The sequence below is a fragment of the Syngnathus typhle genome, linkage group LG7 (assembly GCF_033458585.1).
Source record: "Syngnathus typhle isolate RoL2023-S1 ecotype Sweden linkage group LG7, RoL_Styp_1.0, whole genome shotgun sequence".
Classification (NCBI taxonomy): domain Eukaryota; kingdom Metazoa; phylum Chordata; class Actinopteri; order Syngnathiformes; family Syngnathidae; genus Syngnathus; species Syngnathus typhle.
This window is the reverse complement of record NC_083744.1, coordinates 6714485-6734872: the sequence shown is the minus strand read 5'-3', so window position 1 is coordinate 6734872 and position 20388 is coordinate 6714485. Positions and strand designations below refer to the sequence as shown.

The 20388-nt window shown below is 38.5% G+C and overlaps 5 protein-coding genes across 5 annotated transcripts; 4 read left to right on the top strand and 1 right to left on the bottom strand.

Moving 5' to 3' along the window:
* The first annotated feature begins 1101 nt into the window (after window positions 1-1101).
* LOC133156609 (lithostathine-1-beta-like) lies at window positions 1102-3245 on the top strand. Its single transcript, XM_061282474.1, has 7 exons — window positions 1102-1220; window positions 1337-1399; window positions 1505-1529; window positions 1632-1717; window positions 1837-1965; window positions 2378-2486; window positions 2549-3245. The coding sequence occupies exons 2-7, from the start codon at window positions 1337-1339 to the stop codon at window positions 2647-2649; spliced, it is 513 nt and encodes a 170-aa protein (XP_061138458.1). The 5' UTR covers window positions 1102-1220; the 3' UTR covers window positions 2650-3245.
* Window positions 3246-3393: 148 nt separating this feature from the next.
* LOC133156608 (galactose-specific lectin nattectin-like) lies at window positions 3394-6168 on the top strand. Its single transcript, XM_061282473.1, has 7 exons — window positions 3394-4258; window positions 4487-4549; window positions 4683-4710; window positions 4829-4917; window positions 5036-5164; window positions 5748-5853; window positions 5925-6168. Exons 2-7 carry the CDS (start codon window positions 4487-4489, stop codon window positions 6044-6046), a joined length of 537 nt encoding a protein of 178 aa, XP_061138457.1. The 5' UTR covers window positions 3394-4258; the 3' UTR covers window positions 6047-6168.
* Window positions 6169-7836: 1668 nt separating this feature from the next.
* On the bottom strand, window positions 7837-9527 carry LOC133156618 (galactose-specific lectin nattectin-like). The gene is made up of 7 exons (XM_061282483.1): window positions 9396-9527; window positions 9202-9264; window positions 9052-9079; window positions 8887-8972; window positions 8657-8788; window positions 8099-8201; window positions 7837-8031 (listed from the first exon to the last, which is right to left on the bottom strand). Exons 2-7 carry the CDS (start codon window positions 9262-9264, stop codon window positions 7961-7963), a joined length of 483 nt encoding a protein of 160 aa, XP_061138467.1. The 5' UTR covers window positions 9396-9527; the 3' UTR covers window positions 7837-7960.
* Window positions 9528-16295: 6768 nt separating this feature from the next.
* On the top strand, window positions 16296-17899 carry LOC133156703 (galactose-specific lectin nattectin-like; the record flags this gene model as incomplete). The annotated part of the gene is made up of 4 exons (XM_061282620.1): window positions 16296-16373; window positions 16482-16604; window positions 17058-17163; window positions 17235-17899. Coding segments are annotated over 4 exons (387 nt in total), but the record flags the coding sequence as incomplete, so codon positions are not given.
* A 162-nt stretch (window positions 17900-18061) lies between these two features.
* LOC133156612 (lithostathine-1-beta-like) lies at window positions 18062-19811 on the top strand. The gene is made up of 7 exons (XM_061282477.1): window positions 18062-18135; window positions 18264-18326; window positions 18439-18457; window positions 18556-18650; window positions 18772-18915; window positions 19369-19474; window positions 19552-19811. The coding sequence occupies exons 2-7, from the start codon at window positions 18264-18266 to the stop codon at window positions 19626-19628; spliced, it is 504 nt and encodes a 167-aa protein (XP_061138461.1). The 5' UTR covers window positions 18062-18135; the 3' UTR covers window positions 19629-19811.
* Window positions 19812-20388: the final 577 nt, after the last annotated feature.

The following is a 20388-nucleotide window of genomic DNA, read 5'->3' as shown; positions in this document are numbered from 1 at the left end:
AATTGGATGAGAGAGAATTAATGGCTTCGCTTTACATAATAGCGATCGAGTTTCTTCAGCCTTGTCGCCAAGAAAATCATCTGGTGTACAGCAAAACTCAATACAGCAAGCAGAACTAAAACAAAAGTCAGTTATATTTTTTAAAAGGACTTTTATGCAAAGAAATAAAAAAGAATAATCTTGTCTCGGTTTTCAGGGCAGCGCAGCTGTAATAACTAGTGCAGATGGAGCGGTCCAAGACAAACAACAAGTCAAGCATCCAGAGACTATTTTTAAGTAATGTTATGCACGTCAGCTAATTGCACCGTGTCGTACCAGTCAGACAATAACAGCGTCCAAAGACTCAATCTTTAAATGCCATCTTACAAAACTCCCCTGCTGTTCTTCATTGTCGCTCCTGTATTAACACTTTCCTGACAATGGGATTCAACATGAAATTCAGCAGATTCTCCAAAATGTATCTGCTGATGATATTTAAGTTTTTTCTGTCTGTCAGCGGCAACCTGCACAATCATTGGCAGAGCTGGGACGCTAGAAAGAAACCTGTTTCCACCTTACCGTGACAGGCGATTAGCTAGTTTTAATCCCATTTAGTCTATCTCATCCGCATTTTCATTTAGTCAAGTTTTAGTCGACTATAAGTTGAGAATTCTAGTCTTTATTTTTGACCAAGAAAACATAATCGTATCCATCTAGTTTTTGTCAACAAAAACTACCAACATTTTAGTCTAGTTTTGGTCAGAAAAAAAAAACATTTTCCCTGTTATTTTCGTCAATATTGAACATTTTCATGTTCATACACATCTTTCATGTATGATAATGTAGGTCAAAGCTGCTTTGTGGCACATAGTCTATCTTATCTAGATGAGTTGTTTTGGCGTGTTTTGACTTTAAATTTGTAACCAGGTTAGCATAACATTCAAGTTCACACACTATCAAACGCGGCAAAGAAGCTATAATATTTCTTCTGTCGCCAAGTTGTCTTCCTAGTCACGCATTTTGGGCAAAACCTGTTTGTCAAACACCTCATCAGTAAGGTTCATTGTTTTTTTCTGGTATGGTTAAAAGCTGAATTGATTTTCTTGCTCTGGGAACTGGTATGATGTATCATGTGACTTTACCACGATCTGACACACTCAACATTCCGAGACTGCCAACCGAACATATAAAAGCAATGGTCATCATCATCTTCATTATTAAACTGTCGCTTGACTGCAAAGGTAACTTTCCGTCCTGCTTTTCAAACTGTATTTTATGGAAACCTTTCCACATAGAATGCACTTTTATTTCACGTGTACATGTTAATGATGTTAGGTATATTGCTATCATTGCACAGATGGCATTTGCTCTTTGCTCGTTGTTTCTCCTTTGTGGGATGAGTGGACTGTTGTCTGGAGTTGTAAGTTAAAACAATCATCTTACTCACTGACTTCAATATAAACATATGTTGGATGCCAATGTCAACGCAGTCTGATTTTACAAAATGTGTTTTTCTTCTTCACAGTGGTCATTCCCTATTCACTGGAAAAGTTGGTAGCTGTGACTCAATGAATAATTTCTGAGTTTTGTCAAGATTAACCTCTGATTTTGTTGACATGTCTCATTTTCTCGCTAAAACAATTGTGTTGCAGATATTAAATGTCCTACTGATTGGACTCAGTTGGACTGTCATTGTTACATATTCAACGCTGGCCCAGAAACCTTTGTAGAGGCGGAGGTACGAAAGACTTTGACCAAAAAGTACAAATACAATCCTTTACTATCAGTGATCCATTTGACTGCTGACTGATGGATCTTAATGAGTGAAATGAACTTGGCATTCTCTTTTTCCATTAGAAAGACTGCATAATGGAAGGTGGAAATCTGGTGTCCATTCACAATGACCTGGAAAATAAAATTGTAAAACAACTGATTGATGATGGTGTAGCGACACTTGGCTGGATTGGGCTCCATGATACAATTGCGGTAATATCTTAACCAGTAAAAACATTGTGATTAAATCCTGCCACTTGTGTTCAGCCAAAGTATTTTTGCCTCAAAAGAAACGAATGTCTACTTCTGACACGATCTTGTCACCACCATGGTGTGGAGCGATGAAAGGACAAAACATTAAAACGCATCTACCTCCACCTGGTGGTTTACGTTACGTTCAACTTTTTTAATACATGCTGTCTAGTTTAATTTCAGGATGAATTCTATTTAAGAGAAAAAGAATCGCTGTATTATGATTTAATACATATATGTATGTAATATGTATTATGCTGGTGAAATACATACGATCAAGATTGTGGAAAAACAGTAGATTTATATTCAAATAATGCTTATTATATATATATATGCTTACATGGACTCATTCAATTGTGACTTTTTCTTCCAGAATAATGACTTTTTCTGGACTGATGGATCAATTGTAGATTTCCTCAACTTTGACGGTGACGCTATGGAGCCAAATGGCGGCACTCAATGTGTAGCGATTCAGGCAAATGGTGAGTTAAATCTGTGATTAAATTGGGTTAATACAATGTACTTAAACATTTATTCCTTACAGATGGACTTTGGCAAGATGATCCCTGCACAAACACCAACGCATATGTTTGCATCATGGATGTGTGCCATGGCGGAGATCCTAGCTATCCAGACTGTCCATAGCTATGATCAATAATCACTGAAGCAAATATCAAATGCGGTGGGGTTTTTTTTTTTTTTAGGGCTTTACTATCATGATTTTTCTTCTTCTCTTTCTGCTCAGTCGTTATTAACTAAAGAAATGTGTATCGTCCCTTGGTCAGGCCCAGAAATCCCTTTATTTATTTAAAAAAACACAAGCATCTGTTGTGAATGTATGGTATAACCCTGTAACGCGACGCTAAGTTCTGGGGTTCTACTGTATTTTCATTTGAAATGCTTAACCCAATACAATTTATGCTGAATCACCCTGCTACTACCCATTTTCCTTAGGGGCGGGTAAGGGATGACGCAGCCCCACCAACCCGAGTGATTAAGGGTAGTTTGACCTGTTTGGCCCAGAAGTCTGGGGTTCAATAATTGACTTGTGTGTAAATGGCTGGCAGAGACCTTTGGAGAGGAAGACTCCAAATTTAAAGGGAGTAGATGGATCAAGAGTTTGAAACAACTTAAAAATACATACAATATTTAAAAAAACAGTCTTGTGTCTTCCTTTATGAGAAAAACTGAAAGAATCGTTCTTAAATCAACATGCAAAGCAATTAAAAAATTAAAAACTCCGGATCTGATGTTTTTTTTAAACTCTATGTTTTGCACTTGTGGGTTTTATCTGCTGTTTGTTTTCACCACTTTTCACATTGGCCTTTCAAAATGTTTCAAATATATTCAAATAAACTTGCATTGCCTTGCATTTCAAAAATGTATTCATATTGCAACATACTCAAATCTGTGACACCATTTGTAGATTATATTCACGATTGATGATGAAAACCAGCTCCACAAGGTCAGAAACAGAATTTGTAATGTACAGCTAGTTCAGATCAGTTATTTTAGCTTGAATAACAAAGAAACAAAGGAAAAAGCTCCTAGGATTAGCTTTTTTTGTTTGTTAGCGGAATTCTCAACAACAGAACAAAAAACGGTACAGTTATAAGAAAACGCTCAAGGACTTTTAAATTTTAGCCAATGTCAAACCACTCATCTTAAAACGTCCACAGTGTCATGATTGGTTGGAATGTTATAGGTCAGAGTGAAGACAATTCTACTTGTGTGCGTGGTATGTAACTGATCCGGTTCAATTGCCTTTTGGATAATTTGCGTGCTTGAGTTTGTCAGACATGCCCTGTTCAGCGATATTTTTGACAGCAATGCAAAACATATGGAAAATGTCGTCGACTAAAATCTCAAGTCTTGTTACAGCTCCATTAGCAGGCAGGCAAACACACAAAACACTCGCTCCTCTGGCTTATGAATTAATTTTGGATGAAAAAACAAACAAGACTTGTACATTTTCAACTTCTTACCAGCCAGACATGGTCGTTAATGTATATTCCAACTTAACTTGAAATAAAAAAACATCTTTCTCTCATGTTGTCAGTTCGAAGCCTGCAAAAACAGAAAAGCAGTGAAACAGGCTGTTGTGTTTGGTTACATACTTGAATTAAAGTTTCCTGTGGTGGGAACTCTTCTTATATGACACTGACATAATCTACACATTCCAGCCTGTCAAGTCATCGTATATAAAAGCTGCTCGTCTTCTTTCGTTCAGGATTTAAGCATCTCAACTGCAAAGGTATAGTCAGCCAATTTACCCTTCTAATTTCGGTGTTGTTTCATGTGACTTTTTCAACATTAACTCAGTTTTTAAGCGGATATTAATTGTTAGGAATGAAAGTATTTTTCTATGACTACAAATACCTTTTCAACACTAACTAATTTTTTTTCACAGCGTCAGAGAGATATACATATTTATATTAGATATTAATTGTTAGAAGTATGAAGTATTTTTCTATTGCTGCAGATGGCATTTGCTGTTCACTTGTTGTTCCTCCTTTGTGGCATCAATGGACTATTGACTGGAGTTGTAAGTAAAAATCTCACGATTTTATTGAAATGAACATTCATTCTGCTATAGTGGTTACTATGATATATTGGTGTCTTGATTTATGTCAGTGTTCTGCAATCTGATTTTCTCTTTGTGTTTTCTTTCTGTGCAGTGGTCTTTTCCTGTACACCATTGGAAAAGTTGGTAGCTGTGACTCGATCATATTTTTTAATCAACCAATTTTTAGCGACGTCAATGTTGACGCCAGATCTTATTGACATGTATTAATTTCTTCCTAAAACAACAATTGTGTTTCAGACATTAACTGTCCTAGCGCAGACTGGGTTCAGGTGGACTGTTATTGTTTCCTCTACCAAGACACCGCAGCGAATTTTGCAGATGCAGAGGTATGGGAGACTTTTCCACAAAGGTTGAGATAAAGTCTTGTGAAAATTTGTTGGAACCCTTTGCACGCCCGACAGTCCTGAAGGAATTAAATCAACATGTTGCTCTTTTGCCATACAGGCTGCTTGCATTGATTTAGATGCTAACCTTGCCTCTATCCGCAACAATGCGGAAAATGCGATCATTCGTCAACTGCTTGTCAGTGATACTGCAATGAAAGCCTGGATTGGACTCCATGATGCAATTCAGGTGAAACATTGACCAATGAAAACATTAGATTTAACCTCTGTCACTTTTTTAGGCCCAAGCATTTTGTCATTTACAAATTGAGTGTGTCCTCTAGACTCGATCTTGTCAGTAGTTTAAAGGAAACAGGTGAAGAGTTGGGTGTTCAAGTGTACGTACATTCTCCATTTTTTTTATGCACCTTGGGCTGTCTTCATCAATTCTGCTGGGCTTAACCTGCAAGGGAAAAAAACAACTGGATAATTAGTTCCCAACTGCAAAAGCTTGTATACATAGATCTCTATGGGACACCCTGTTTGTGTTTATGTTGGCATGTTATCATCTGGTTAATGCCACAACTGGTATCAATAGAGGTTCAAGATGAATTTGTGTTAGTTTTATTTATTATTTATTCAATCATATCATAAATTGCAGCATACAAGTATACTCAATACCAAATACCAAAGCGCTCGAGCGCGCGGTAAAGGCGTCGGACGAGTCAGCCCCAAAGAAATCTCTCCATGACGTCTCAAAACACCAGTTGCAAATTCAAGCATTTGTTATTTATTTACACGTGACTCATATAAATGATGACTCTGTCTCTCAGGATGGTGACTTTATATGGACTGATGGCTCATTTGATAATTTCCGGAATTTTGATTCCATGAATTCGGAGCCTAATGACACTGGTGATTGTGTAGAAATAAACGATGGTAAGTGAAATCTGTGATTAAAGTTTGGTAAAACTATTATTCTGTCTTACTTCAAGATGTATTTCTTACAGACGGACTTTGGCAGGATGAAAACTGTACAACCCATAACACATATGTTTGCCTCCAAAATTTGTGCAATGGCGGGAATCGTGACAATCCAGACAATTGTTCTGAGGGAACAACAACGTGGTAGATTGGATCGAGCACTCAGTGCTCGACTGTGTTGGTCTGTCTGTATTGGAGATGCAGGGATAGTGTGGTGGGGTCTGTGAGGAGTCGTGATGGAGCACCCAGTAAAGATCGGCTCGTACTGCATCCTTGCCTCCGTGTGTTATTGTTAGAGCAATCAATAAGCAACCCACTATAAGTGACAACACTACAGAAGTTAGTGTCAAAGCATAAAGCCACAACAACCACCACCACCACCCTAACTCTTCGTATTCATATGGTTAAATCTTTGTATATGAATAAGATTGGACGCAAAATTGTGCTGTTCACTTACGTGAGTCTGAGAAACTGTTTGGGTTGGAAGTGTTTTAATGTCAAGTGAGACTAAAAGCTGTGAGTGCAAATTTTTGTGAAGGCAATACCAGTCTCCATCAACAGTGAATTCAGTTGAGCTGCTATCACAGGTGAGGCACCACACATAAATGAAATATCCCAAATGAATTTCATAAACATGTACTATTTTGAATATAATAAAGTTATAGTTATAGTTAAGTTAAACTTACAGACTTACCGTAATTTTCGGACTATACGTCGCTCCGGAGTACAAGTCACATCAGCCATAAAATGCCCAAAAATGTGGGAAGAAAACATATATAAGTCGCTCCGGAGTATAAGTCGCATTTTGGGGGGCAATTTATTCGACAAAATCCAACTCCAAGAACAGTCATGAACGAGCAACAACAGGCTAAACGATAGGTATGCTAACGTGACATTATCACAAACTAAGAGCTGAGAACGGCCCTGACGTAACATTCAGAGTTATTCAAAAAACTATTACATAAATAACACGTTAATAAAACCATCTGCGTCACTCCAATTCATTAAATCCATCAATCGTTGGATTGGCGCTCGGCCGGGTGGCTGTCCGAGGACGGTGGATGGAGCTCGGTCATGGCTTTTACGCACGCCCGGTCCTATTCTATGGAGCTCTCTTCCACTTCCGTGGCTGGAAGTCGAGGGCCGGCGCTCAGCCTGGTGGCTGTGCGAGGACGGTGGATGGGGCTCGGTCATGGCTTTTACGCACGCCCGGTCCTATTCTATGGAGCTCTCTTCCACTTCCGTGGCTGGAAGTCCACACCGCCACATGCCTGTAAGTTTGTTTTGTTAAATAAAGAGCCGTTTACCAAACCCACGTCTTTCCTTGAACTTTGTTAACGCTACAATATAGTTATATAGTAGATCTGTGGAATAACGACGAGGCAGCGCGACGCTGCGTCAGCAGCGCGGCGGTTGTTTACATAAAGGACAAAGATTGACTCGACGAGCTGCTGCTGACGCGACTTGGCGCTCACTTGAAATTCAAATTACAGTAATCCCTTGCTACATTGCGGTTCGTTTATTGCGGTTTCACTTTTTTTTTTTAACATTTTTGGAAAAAAAAACATATATAAGTTGCTCCTGAGTATAAGTCGCCCCAACCCCCCCCCCCCCCACCCAAACTATAAAAAAAACGCGACTTATAGTCCGAAAATTACGGTAAACTTTTATTGCTGTCTCTAAATCTTTCGTTTTGTTTTTAAAAATGTCGACACGATGTTTGAATGTCATCCTCATGCCTGTGGAGGTTTTGTCCGGTTACTCCAGAACACTAAATTGTCTAGGTCTAACTGTGCATGTGACTATTTGCCATTAAGATCCATGGTAATAAATTCTGTCCATAGCCACACCATCAGTGCATGTACACCACAAGATGAACACACAAACCAGTGGCAATAGACGTACAGGATTAAGAAGTGAATAAAAAGACAGGAGACGTTTTGATGCAGAAAGATCCCTTTATTTACCAGAAAGATGCACATTGACATTCCAATTTCTCTTTCAATTATGATTAAGCATTAGCCAATTTAATTTTGACTGAAAACAAGATGGTAAGGAGCGATTAGTGGAACACATCTCTGATGCAAACATATGCATTTTCTTCTATGCAGTCCTCAATTTCCCAAAATTCATCTGTAAGAGAAATATGTCTAAGTAAAAAACTTTTTTTTTAATAAGTTTAATTACTGATTTTACTTACTATCCTCGTTGTACTCTACACAGTTATCAGTTGTAGAAGAAGGACTCCCATCAAAGCCCTGGAAATCGTTAATTGAGCCATCAGTCCAGATGTAGTCGTCATCCTGGAAGACAAATCACATTTGAATCAGACACGTGAAGATAACAACTGCTTGGATTTGCATCTGCTGTTTGTTGGTCATGATCCGTCTTGATTTGAAGCATAGTACCATCAAGAAACTGATGTTTGATGTCACACTGAATTGAATTGTGGTGGACAAGGTTGGTGACTGTACTATTGGGGTAAAAAAATCTCAAGTTATCCTGAAAGAGGAATTGATAGTTTTATAAAGGTAAACACTAGCCTTCCTAGGGGATCCATCACTAAATGTTATTTTCCAGCTCGTTGAGTACATTGTGAGAGGAGAGCACCTTTCAGGAAGTTCTCAAATCAATATATTATCCCTTTAACTGGTGTCAAGATTGAGTCTGAAGGGCACATTCATTTTTGATGACAAAAATACTTGGACTGAATACAAGTGAGAGGATTTCAATCATACAGTGCTGATCCATATTTTACCAGAATATTGTCATGTAGTCCAATCCAGAATTCCGCGTCATTACCGCCCTCTCTAGCCAACTCCAAAACAAATGCATTTTCCAGGTCATTGTGGATGGAAACAAGGTTGCCACCAAGAATGTTGCAGACGCTCTGATGGAAAGAGAGAGTACATAGTTGATTCAGACCATCACACATTAGGTAAGATTTCGACTTGGCAACTACATCACATCAAGTATTTTCTTCCATACCTCTCCATCTGCAAAGGTCCTCTCATCACTTTGGTAGATGTAACAGTTACAGTCCAACCGAGTCCAGCCTTTGGGACAGCTATTATCTGCAACAGGAATAAAACGACGAATGACGAAACTAAGAAATTGTTCATTTGAAAAAGTAATTGAGTGAAGGCTACCAACCTTTGAATGTAATCTTTTCTAATGACCACTGTGAAGAAGAATAGCACATTGATAATAATTAGATTGGAGGACATTGACACAAATGAAGACACCAGTTTGTCAAAAGCAAAAAAACAAACAAACAATTATTTAAGTCAGCTTTTGACTTACGGCTCCAGTCAAGAGTCCACTGATCGCACAGAGGAGGAATGAGAAGCGAAGAGCAAATGTCATCTGTGCAATGAAAGAAAAATACTAACAATAAATATCAGCCATACATTTACATCAGCATGTAAAACAAACAATGGAATATATGCTGAAAATGCATGTGAAAGTGAGTTTTTTATGATGAGATCGAAAGTTACCTTTGCAGTTGTGAGATGAGCTCTAAAGTCACTTTTGCAGTTGGCGATGCTCGATGCCTCGGACACCAACAACAATGCCTTTTATGTGTTGGGTTGGCAGTTTCGGAATGTTGATTGTGCCAAATCAGATACAAGTCATGACACACCTCATTTTATAATTAGCACAGTTTTTTACATAATGTAAGTCAGGTAATGACAAAAAAAAAAACAAAAAAAAACAGAACAGAACAAAGAGTCATCATTTTTGCTGTCCTGTCTTTGCCAGGTTTTGAACAAAAGAGTCACTTTAGTCATCTCAAAATTATAGGCAAATCAGAAAGCACCTTAGTGTCATTAATCTATTCTTAGACGGGTTAGATGTTTATCAAGTTCATTTGATAGATACATTCAGCCCATGCCAACAACCCAACTTAACATAAAAAACTATACCACTGTGAATTATTGGAAGTGCATAAAAAAGTTGAATTGACACAACTATTAACATGCATTCATTATTTTATATATCATATTTTGGCTTCAATTGTGAACATTTATCGGGTCACTGTTTGCAATCATGTCATATGTGAAGGTAGAGGAAGTGGGTAGGATTGGGGAGTAAGCGAATTTACTAATCCTATTACTGTTGTTATTGTGGTCTGTTTTGTTCTTTTCTTTGTAACATTTGTTATCCTTATTTTGTTTACAGCAACTAATTGACTAAAAACAGCTGAAAATGGAGCCAACTGAAACGACAAGCCTATAGATTATAGGTAATATAATTGTGAGTATACTAAATATATGGTAAAACACCAAAGCTAGAAACTCAATTAAAAAGTGCTGTTGAAATGAACCTTGGAAATTGGGCATAGCTAACTTGACTGGCAATTAAAGTGATTTTTTTGCATCATGACTAAACCTGTTCAACTAACTTCATTGCATCAGGCCGCGCCCGTCTTTTTGTCTGTGTTTAATTATGAGAAAATTGCCTTATGTTATCTGCAATCACTTAGCTAGTCTCTCTGTGAGAATTGCTGTCTTTTTATTATTTATTTTAAGGGGTGAGTCAGACCGTCTCAGATGAGCCCGGGCACAGAGAGGCCACCAGCATTTATGGGTATTACTGATAAATGGCTTACAATTTGCATGGCAGAGTTTTAACTGTAATCTAACTGTGATATCAATTGAAGGCGAGTGCTTCCTTTTTTGTTTTCGACATGCACAACAACCAACAATTTCCAGCAGTTCGTCATACACCAGGGGTGTGCAAACTTTTTGCAAGGAGGGCCAGTTTTGATAAAGTGAAGGGGCCCGGGGGCCAATAGTTTTTTTTGGACATTTTCTAACTACAAAAGTTTCATGCAAATACACACTGTTATGAAACAATTTTCATTGTCACAATTGTCTTTATTGTTCAAATGACAAAATAACCAAATATAAGCCACTCAGGCAGATTTGAACAACTCCAAAAACACAAATTCTGCCTTTCATTCATATCTGAAGTCAGATAACATTGAACAAACTGAAATACCTAAAATTTACATGAGTTTAATCATATTTTTGCCTCATGAACATGTTAAACAGGAGTTATAAGTAATGAAAAATTCTCTGATATTATTAAAACTTAAAACAAGTGAAAAAGAAGTGAAAAACTATTTTCATAACACAGTCTTTGATAAATGTACCTTCAGCAAAAGGTTTGCCATGTATAGCTATTAACAGGGCCACTTCGTAGCTTGCTTTAGTGATATTTACTTTTGATTCACAGCCCCGCGTGAAGAATCGCTGTTGTGATGCCAGTTCAGCTTGGAGCTGCTTCACTTTATCAGCACAGTCACTCGCTGTTAGTTTGTCATATGTGTTAGCATGTTTAGTCTGGTCGTGTTTCTTTAGGTTGAAATCCTTAAACAAGGCTCTTTACAAATTAGACAAACACATTTGTCTTGATTTTCAGTGAAAAAATAATGGTAATTCCCATCTCTCTTGAAAGCGCCGACCCTAGATGTGAACTTTCCTTGTTTTCTTTGCAGTAGCCATGGCGGAGAGGGGTTTGCGGCACGGATGCAGATTAAAGTGGTGCTATCACCTTTTGGTAAAGGGAGGAATTACAGTTTCAAGTTTCATGATTTATTTTTTTATTTTAGTTTGACAGTGCAGGCGGGCCATTAATAATACATTATAGTACCGAAGCTGCGGGCCGTATGAAATCTGACGGGGGGCCGGATTTGGCCCACGGGCCGGACTTTGGACATGCCTATCATACACCAAGTCAGCATAAAAAATCAGCACCCTCTAACGACAAAATGTTTGTACTTCAAATACGTTTGTGGATTCGACAAACACGCAAAAATCACAAACAATAAGTGGACACGTGTGATGTATTTGTGTGAATAATTGTGTGACTTAAATCTCGCCCCATACATATTCTCGAACATGCTATCTTGGTAAAGTCTACAGTTGTTGCTTTTCTCTAATGACACCCAAATGTAATGTGGATAAAAAAAATGTTTTTAAAAAAAAGGTGCTGTAACACTGTAGCATCTCATAAACCAACTTCAGGCCATTAACCCCAACAACAGCAAGCACCAGCAATATACACTAAGATTGATTTAAAAACTTTTAGTTTCAGCCTTTTTAATATGAATATATTGGGTGTTTTGACGCCACAAAAAACAGTGCAGTACCTAATCTTTATAGCGGGCCCATAATTGCTGTAGTCCGTTCATATTTTATGAGTCTGATTGTAACATGAATTTGATGCCTAAGGTCAGACTTAAACTCGGACGCTACACTTTTGAGCCCAAAGAGCAAGGCTGTTGAATCACACCATATTATGGAAAGTCAATGAAGTTTTATGTTTTGTTGTGTTTTGTTTTATGGGGCAGTTATATTTGAGTTATAATTAAAAATACTGTTTCAGTTGCAAAAATTAAATGTCACTATTCACGGCTGTTTGCTTATGACAAAAAATATTTACGTTTGTATAAAGTTTGTTTAGATTAACAGCTCCCCCACCCCCATTTCCAGTTAATTCCCATAGAAAGTTACTAATTTACAACGTTTCAAAAATTCCCCAGCATAACTTTACATGAGATCAACAGACATTTACCAGAAATGTCCACTTCATGACCTGAGTCTTCATTTGCTAAATTTGGCACAATAATCACAGCAGGAAGTGAATTGGAACAACAGACTAATTGCTGGTATTGGATGACGCTCAGGGACTTTTGCCTCAATTATGTTCGCACACACAAATTTTCCATCAGGTCAAAGCGATGAGAATGAACTGTTGTCTTTCAGTGAAGATAATTATTGGTTTTGTTGGTATGCGACCGATCCAGTTCAATTATCTCTTGTCTGACTCAGATTGTCTTTACACTGTCACCCTTGTTCCCACACGCCATTTTCACAGTACTTTTAAATGTTGTTTTAATCTTCTATAGAGATGTCTGCTTTTCAATCTGAAATCTTCATGTCCCGCATTCTGACATAGACGACATCGAGTTGTACATGCAGTTCAAACAGAATCGAAACAGAATTTCTTTGTAATCTTGTTCTCTGTAGCTCAGCTCAAGTTAAAACACTGATTAATGTTTGTTCTGATTACAATTGTGTTTGTGGAATATGAGTAAAGCGGCAAAATTCAGCCATTTTTATTCATTTACTCAAGTTGCAGCCATTTTGACACTTGCTGTTGAAAGAAAAGGACATCACTGTTGCTCAGGTGGGGAACTGTGATGTCATTTTCAGTCGACAGCAATTGGCAAAATGACCCCCCCCCCCCTCCCAGAGATGGATAAAAAGGGTGAATTTTGTCACTTTACTCATATTCCACAAACACAATAGTACTGTATTTACCGCATCATAAGGCGCTTTGAGTTAAAAGTCACAGACTCAATTGCGGGGGCTTTTCTGTACTTAAGCCGCATTAAGAGGTGCATGCATTCCATGACGTAAAAAAAAAAAAACATCACAGGGGCAAGACAGTGAGTTTGGTTGTACTTTTTTCTACTATTTAACAATGTACTGTACTGCACTGTACTGTACTCACATTATTTGTAATCGATATTCATACGCAAATCCATCAACGTCCTCATTTTATATGCTGTAGAGACACATACAACATATTGTAAAGACATTTTTGAGGTTGACTTCCCATTTTAATCAGGGTTGCAGCATTGTCATGTATCTACTTGATTAACTTTTAATCATCCGTCCGTCCGTCCGTCCATCCGTCCATCCGTCCATCCATCCATCCATCCATCCATCCATCCATCCATCCACCCATCCATCCATCCATCCATCCATCCATCCATCCATCCACCCATCCATCCATCCATCCATCCATCCACCCATCCATCCATCCATCCATCCATCCATCCATCCATCCATCCATCCACCGCTTTTCCTCACAAGGGTCGTGGGCATGCTGGAGCCTATCCCAGCAGACTTTAGACAGTAGGTGGAGGACACCTTGACTCACACTCTCACCTACGATGCAATATGTCGTGTTCAATCGGCCTATCATGCATATCTTTGGAATGTGGGAGGAAACCGGACTAGCAGGGAGAAACCCATGTTGCTAAACAAAATTAATGTTGCTATTCTTGGCAAAGAGATTGTAGCGACAAGTCATTGTTTTATCACCTTGTCTGGTTGGGTTTTTAATCACACGCCTTACCAAACTATGTATACTTCCTCAATGGTGAGTAATTACTGGTAATTGACCTGTCAAGTAAAAACAAACAGGATGGATGACATGAAAATGAATGATTCGAGATGTCGTGAGTCGGTGAGGAGCATACTTCGAAGACTTCCTCAATTCCACCAACACACCTTCCATTGTGGAAGCAGGGCCTGGAGACTCCGAGGTGGACTCTCCAATCTCTGGGGTCGAAGTCACTGAGGTAGTTAAAATACTCCTCTGAGGCAAGGCCCCGGGGATGGATGAGATCTGCCCGAAGTTCTTAAAGGCTCTGGATGTTGTGGGGAGGTGTTCCGGGTATGGTCTGTCTCGCTCTCTGTCTCTCGCTCTCTTGCTCTCTCTAGTCCCCCCCTCTCTTATATATTGAATACAATTTTTCTTGACAGACAGGCAATCGGCCTACCAAGTATGTCTTTGGGATGTGGGAGGAAACCGGCGTGACCGGCGAAAACCCACGTGGGTACGGTGAGAACATGCAAACTCCAAACATCGAGGGCCGGAGGTGGAATCAAACTCGCACTCTCCTAACATAAGACGGACGTGCTAACCGGTGCGCCACCATGTCGCCGCATGAACAATTATTTGAAGATAATTTAATACTTATGCTCGTAATATTTGAAAGTAATATTTGAAAGTTAAAAAGTTATATTTTACTTTGGCTTTATTAAAAGTTCTTTGCTATCAGATACTGGTTCTTTATACAAACTCGGATGGGGAAAACCAAAATCGTTTTTTCAGAGTGAGATTGGTTCACTTTTCTGGTTTGAGTTGTGAGAAGGTAATGAAAAGAAAATGCACATTTGTTTTTGAAGTGTAATTAATCAACCATGAGGAACTACTGACAAAGCCTGGCAAAAATGTTGTTGAAAAGGTCTCTCCAGGAGGAACCATCAAGTTGAACAATAGGAATAGGCCCATTTGCTTTGAAGAAAACTTGCCAGAAACTCACCACCAACATTTTTGTTTCTGCAACTATTTTAAGGTTATTTTACTAGTTTTTAAATGTCTCAATGGGCTATCTGATATCCTGAGGTCCTTTGCCCCTGGCCTTCTAATTGTTCCTAGAACTAGAACATTTAACATAGAAGCATTTAGGATTTGACTGACACCTGAATCTTGAGGCCGGGAACTCTTTCACAGTTTTTCAGTTCAAGATTTTGGGCAAAGGCCAGATGTAATCTTGTCAAGGAAACTTGATCAGACTGATTCGTCACGAGTTTTGAAGTTGAATGGCCCTAAGCTAAGGAGATGAATCTGGTATCGTCTGATAGAGTAAAGCAGTTGTTTTTATAAATGCCAAGGGTCCATAGTTCATGATGCTCCGAGCACGGAGAATGCGGCTCCAAGGCAAGAACATGCAAAAGTTAGAAACAATAGGGAAGGGGCCCTGGGCAACCATCCTCCATTAGATGGGTAGGTATTCACATCATCCCCTTGTGGACAATCTCCGATAGTTGAAGCATCCAGAAATATTAAGGGGCATTTGCATGTGCTTGATGGTCTTAGAGTTAGAAAATCTGCAGAACCTCCCTCCAGCCCCGAAAGATTCAATCTTCAAAAACGAAGGCTAGAGCCTGGGTACAAACCTACAACCCACTCAGCTGTGAGGTAGACGTGCCAACTAGTAGGCCACATGTCACAATTACGCATTCTTATTTGCATAAATTCCACTCAATTGTCCCAAAGATCAGTGACTACGGTCCAAAACCCGTTTGTCAATGTTCTTTGTTCTCTTTTTGGTGAGTTTGCTCTGGTTTCTTGTGTCACGTGACACAATGAACATTCTATTTCTACCAATCCACCATATAAAACAAATCTTCATCGTCATTCTCAGCATCAAGCATCGCAACTGCAAAGGTAACGGTACATAATACTTTTCTAACTAAATTTCATGCAAATAGATAGATAGATAGATAGATAGATAGATAGATAGATAGATAGATAGATAGATAGATAGATAGATAGATAGATAGATAGATAGATAGATAGATAGATAGATAGATAGATAGATAGATAGATAGATAGATAGATAGATAGATAGATAGATAGATAGATAGATAGATAGATAGATAGATAGATAGATAGATAGATAGATAGATAGATAGATAGATAGATAGATAGATAGATAGATAGATAGATAGATAGATAGATAGATAGATAGATAGATAGATAGATAGATAGATAGATAGATAGATAGATAGATAGATAGATAGATAGATAGTCCTGCAGACTGGACTCAGTTGAACTCTTCGTGTTACATTTACCAAAACGAAGCAAGGAACTTTGCAGATGGAGAGGTATGGATGACAATAGTTTACTTTCTGGTGATTGGACATTGTGGCTCTGAGTTAAAATATGCCTGGTGTATCTTGGACGTGTTCATCCATCCGCCCTCCACCCTGCAGGCCGTTTGCAACATTCTTGGTGGAAATCTGGTATCCATTCATAATGACCTGGAAAACACAGTTGTTCAACAACTGATTGCTGCAGCTAACCTTACTTGGATTGGACTTCATGATTCAATTGTGGTAAAAGACTAACCAGTTCAAACTTTCTCTTGTGTTCAGTAGAAATATTTTTGTCACTTAGCCCAACATACTCCATTTTGTCGTCACCATCTTAAAGTAAGGAGGTGTCGAGTTGAGAGTCTCCAGCAATGCAAAGTTAAGATATCACAAGGCTGAAAACCACAATGTCCTCCGTCTCTGCTTAAAATTTGACAATATCAAATATGGATGGTATGGCGCTTAAATTCAACTTTACATTCAATCTAATTTTCTTTCAGAAAAAATGGATATTTAACAACAATTACCTGACCCTGTGCTCCAAACTCTGCCTTCAATCTCTGGCTTGACTCAGTTTCATAATGAATTGTTTCTAATACTGTCGAAACAAAATGTATGGATTGCCTTGTGACAAACAAACAGCACATGCAAAGTACTGTCGTCATGCTTAACTTGAAATGTAACTTTGTCTTTCAGGATGGTGACTACATTTGGACTGATGGCACAGTTGAGAATTTCCGCAACTTTGAGTCAGGGGAGTTCAATAGCAGTAATGGTGACTGTGTACTGATGGATGAGACTGGTAGGTGAAACGATTAAAGTTTGCTAAGGACACAGTCCTGCAATACAAAAACATTTCCATATTTCTTCCAGCTGGACTTTGGACAAGTGCAAACTGTACAGATCTTCAAACATATGTTTGCATCAAGAATATGCATAGTTTGTTCATCTAATCGCTCATTTTACCATCGTCTGCCTTCTGTCACAATGAATTTCCATAATAATGACTCAAAGATAGAAACTTAAGTGGTGTCGTTGTAATTTTAGGTTTACGCTCAAATCTGCTTTTCTTCTCTATTCCTTCAAATGTTACTGAAAACAATTTTCTAATGTCAAAGCATTTCTCTATTAAATGAAGGCTTTTTTTCTAGCATCAAAATGTATTTGTCCTTTTTCCATGCATTTTTCAAACTGAGTCTATTGCTTGAAACCTAAAATTGAAAAAACTTGGGCACTAGCAGTACAGATGATGGATGGATGGATGGATGGATGGATGGATGGATGGATGGATGGATGGAATGGATGGATGGACGGACGGACAGTTGGATGGATGGACGGATGGATGGATGGATGGATGGATTTGTTCATAATTTGTATTTCACAATTTTAACCAGAGGTGCACATTCTGTCAGTATCAACGGAAGGTCAAAGCTCTAGTTTTGCTGGTAAACCGATGCAGCCATGTTTGAGTTGGCTTTGCTCTCCAAAACCTGTTTGTCAATGAAAGAATCACAATAATAAACGAGTTTTTGTTTGGATGACATGTTTTTACATACTAATTGTGGGGTTTAGTCTTACGGTTTCAGTGTACTTAAGATCCGTTTATGTTTGAAAGATCTGTATGTAAGATCTGTGTGAAAGATTAACGATAATAAACGGGTTTTGGTTTAGTCTATTGGTTTCTGTGACACATTGAACATTCCATGATAGCCAACCCAACATATAAAAGGGATCGCCATTGGCATCGTCAGTATCAAACATCACAACTGCAAAGGTAACGTTTCAAACTCAATTTCATGAGGCTCTTTAACATTTACTAATTTCTTGATTCACGAGGTCAAAGAAAAATGATCTGCCATTTTTTTTTGCTAGAAATATGACTTTTTCTTCAATATTATACAGATGGCATTTGCTCTACGCTCGTTGTTCCTCCTTTGTGGGATCAGTGGACTGCTGACTGGGGTTGTAAGTCTCGTTCGCTGACTTAAACAATTTACAATGGTCTTTGATGTATTGGTGTTTTCATTTGTGCTAATGTTCAGTCTTTTTTTAACCATGATTTTTTTCTTCTTCAAAGTGGTCTTTCCCTGCAAAAGGTTTGTAGTTGTGACTCATTAATAAGTTTTCTAGTTAGATAACAAGTAGCTTTGCTGATTTGATTGACATGCCTCCTTTTCCTCTGGAAAAAAAAAAGGTACTGCCGACGTCACCTGCCCTGCAGGCTGGACTCAGTTGGACTGTTCCTGTTACATTTACCAAGACGAAGCAAGGAACTTTGCAGATGGAGAGGTATGGATGACAATAGTTTACTGCTCTTACCATTCGTCTGGTGATTGGACATTGTGGCTCTGAGTTAAAATATGCCTGGTGTATCTTGATTGTGTTCATCCATCCGCCCTCCACCCTGCAGGCCGTGTGCAACATTCTTGGTGGAAATCTGGTCTCCATTCATAATGCCTTGGAAAACGCAATTGTTCAACAATTGATTGCTGCAGAAGATACCGATCCTGACGCTCCTAACCTTGCCTGGATTGGACTTCATGATTCGATTGCGGTAAAAGACTGACCAGTTCAAACGTTCTCTTGTGTTCAGTAGAAATATTTTCGTCACTTAGTCCAACAGACTTATCGTCACCATCGTAAAGTAAGGAGGTGTCAAGTTGAGAGTCTTTGGCAATCCAGGGTTAGGATCTCATGAGGCTGAAAAACCACAATGCCATCCGTCTCTGCCTAAAATTTGACCATATCAAATATGGATAGTTTGGTGCTTAAATTCAACTTTACATTCAATCAAATTATCTTTCAGAAAAAAATGGATATTTAACAACAATTAAACTGACCCTGTGCTCCAAACTCTGACCTCAAACTCTAGCTTGACTCAGTTTCCTAATGACAGTGTGTTTCTAATACCATTGAAACACAATGTATGGATTGCCTTGTGACAAACAAACAGCACATGCAAAGTACTGTCGTCATGTTCAACTTGAAATGTGACTTTGTATTTCAGGATGGGGACTACATTTGGACTGATGGCACAGTTGAGAATTTCCGCAACTTTGATACAGGGGAGCCCAATAGTGCTACTGGTAACTGTGTACGGATGGATGAGACGAGTAAGTAAAATCAGTGACCAAATCTGTGAGATTGATAAGAATGAATTAATACGTAATCATTTCCATCTTTCTTGCAGCTGGACTTTGGCAAACGGGTGACTGTGAAGCCATGGACGAATATGTTTGCATCCAGGAGGCACACCGTTTCCACTAATAATTACTCATTTTACCATGATCTGTTCCTGAAATCATGAAGAGGCAATATCAATCTTTTTTGGTGTCTGTATTTTTTGGGTTTACTCTCTCTTTTTTTCCTTTCCTATTCTTTGAAGTATTGCTGACAACAAATGTGTACTCAAATGTGTCAAATACATAAAGGAATCTGTCTGCATCAAAATATGCATGTTTGTCTTTTTTACGCACTCCTCACATACAAATTTACTGTGTATATTGCTTAACACAAGATTTTTAAAAATAAAATAATAAAGAGATAACATAACAACAATGTATGGACACAGATGACCACAATGCAAACCATTGCTACGGACGGTCTTCTTTGATAAAATTAGGATGTTTAAATGTATTGCCATGAATGAGTCCAACCCAAACAAACCTCTTTAATGTTGCTTTTGCAAAAACAACTTAAATTTAAAATGTAGACAATTGTAGAGGCACTTGAGTGAGCTGAATATTGGTACTTATGTAATAGATCTGTACATAAAAATGATGTCAGGATTAATATTGACGACACTAAAAAATCTCTATGGATTTAAGGGCTTTTCGGGGGATGACATTTATAACAAATTGCCCATTGGTGTGAGTGTGGATGGTTGTTCGTCTCTGTGTAACCTGCGATTGGCTGGCAACCAGTTCAGGGTGTCCCCCGCCTACTGCCCGATGACTGCTGAGCTCCATGCTCCAGCATGCCCGCGACCCCCGTGGGGACTCACACCTAGGAGCAATTTGGAGTGCTC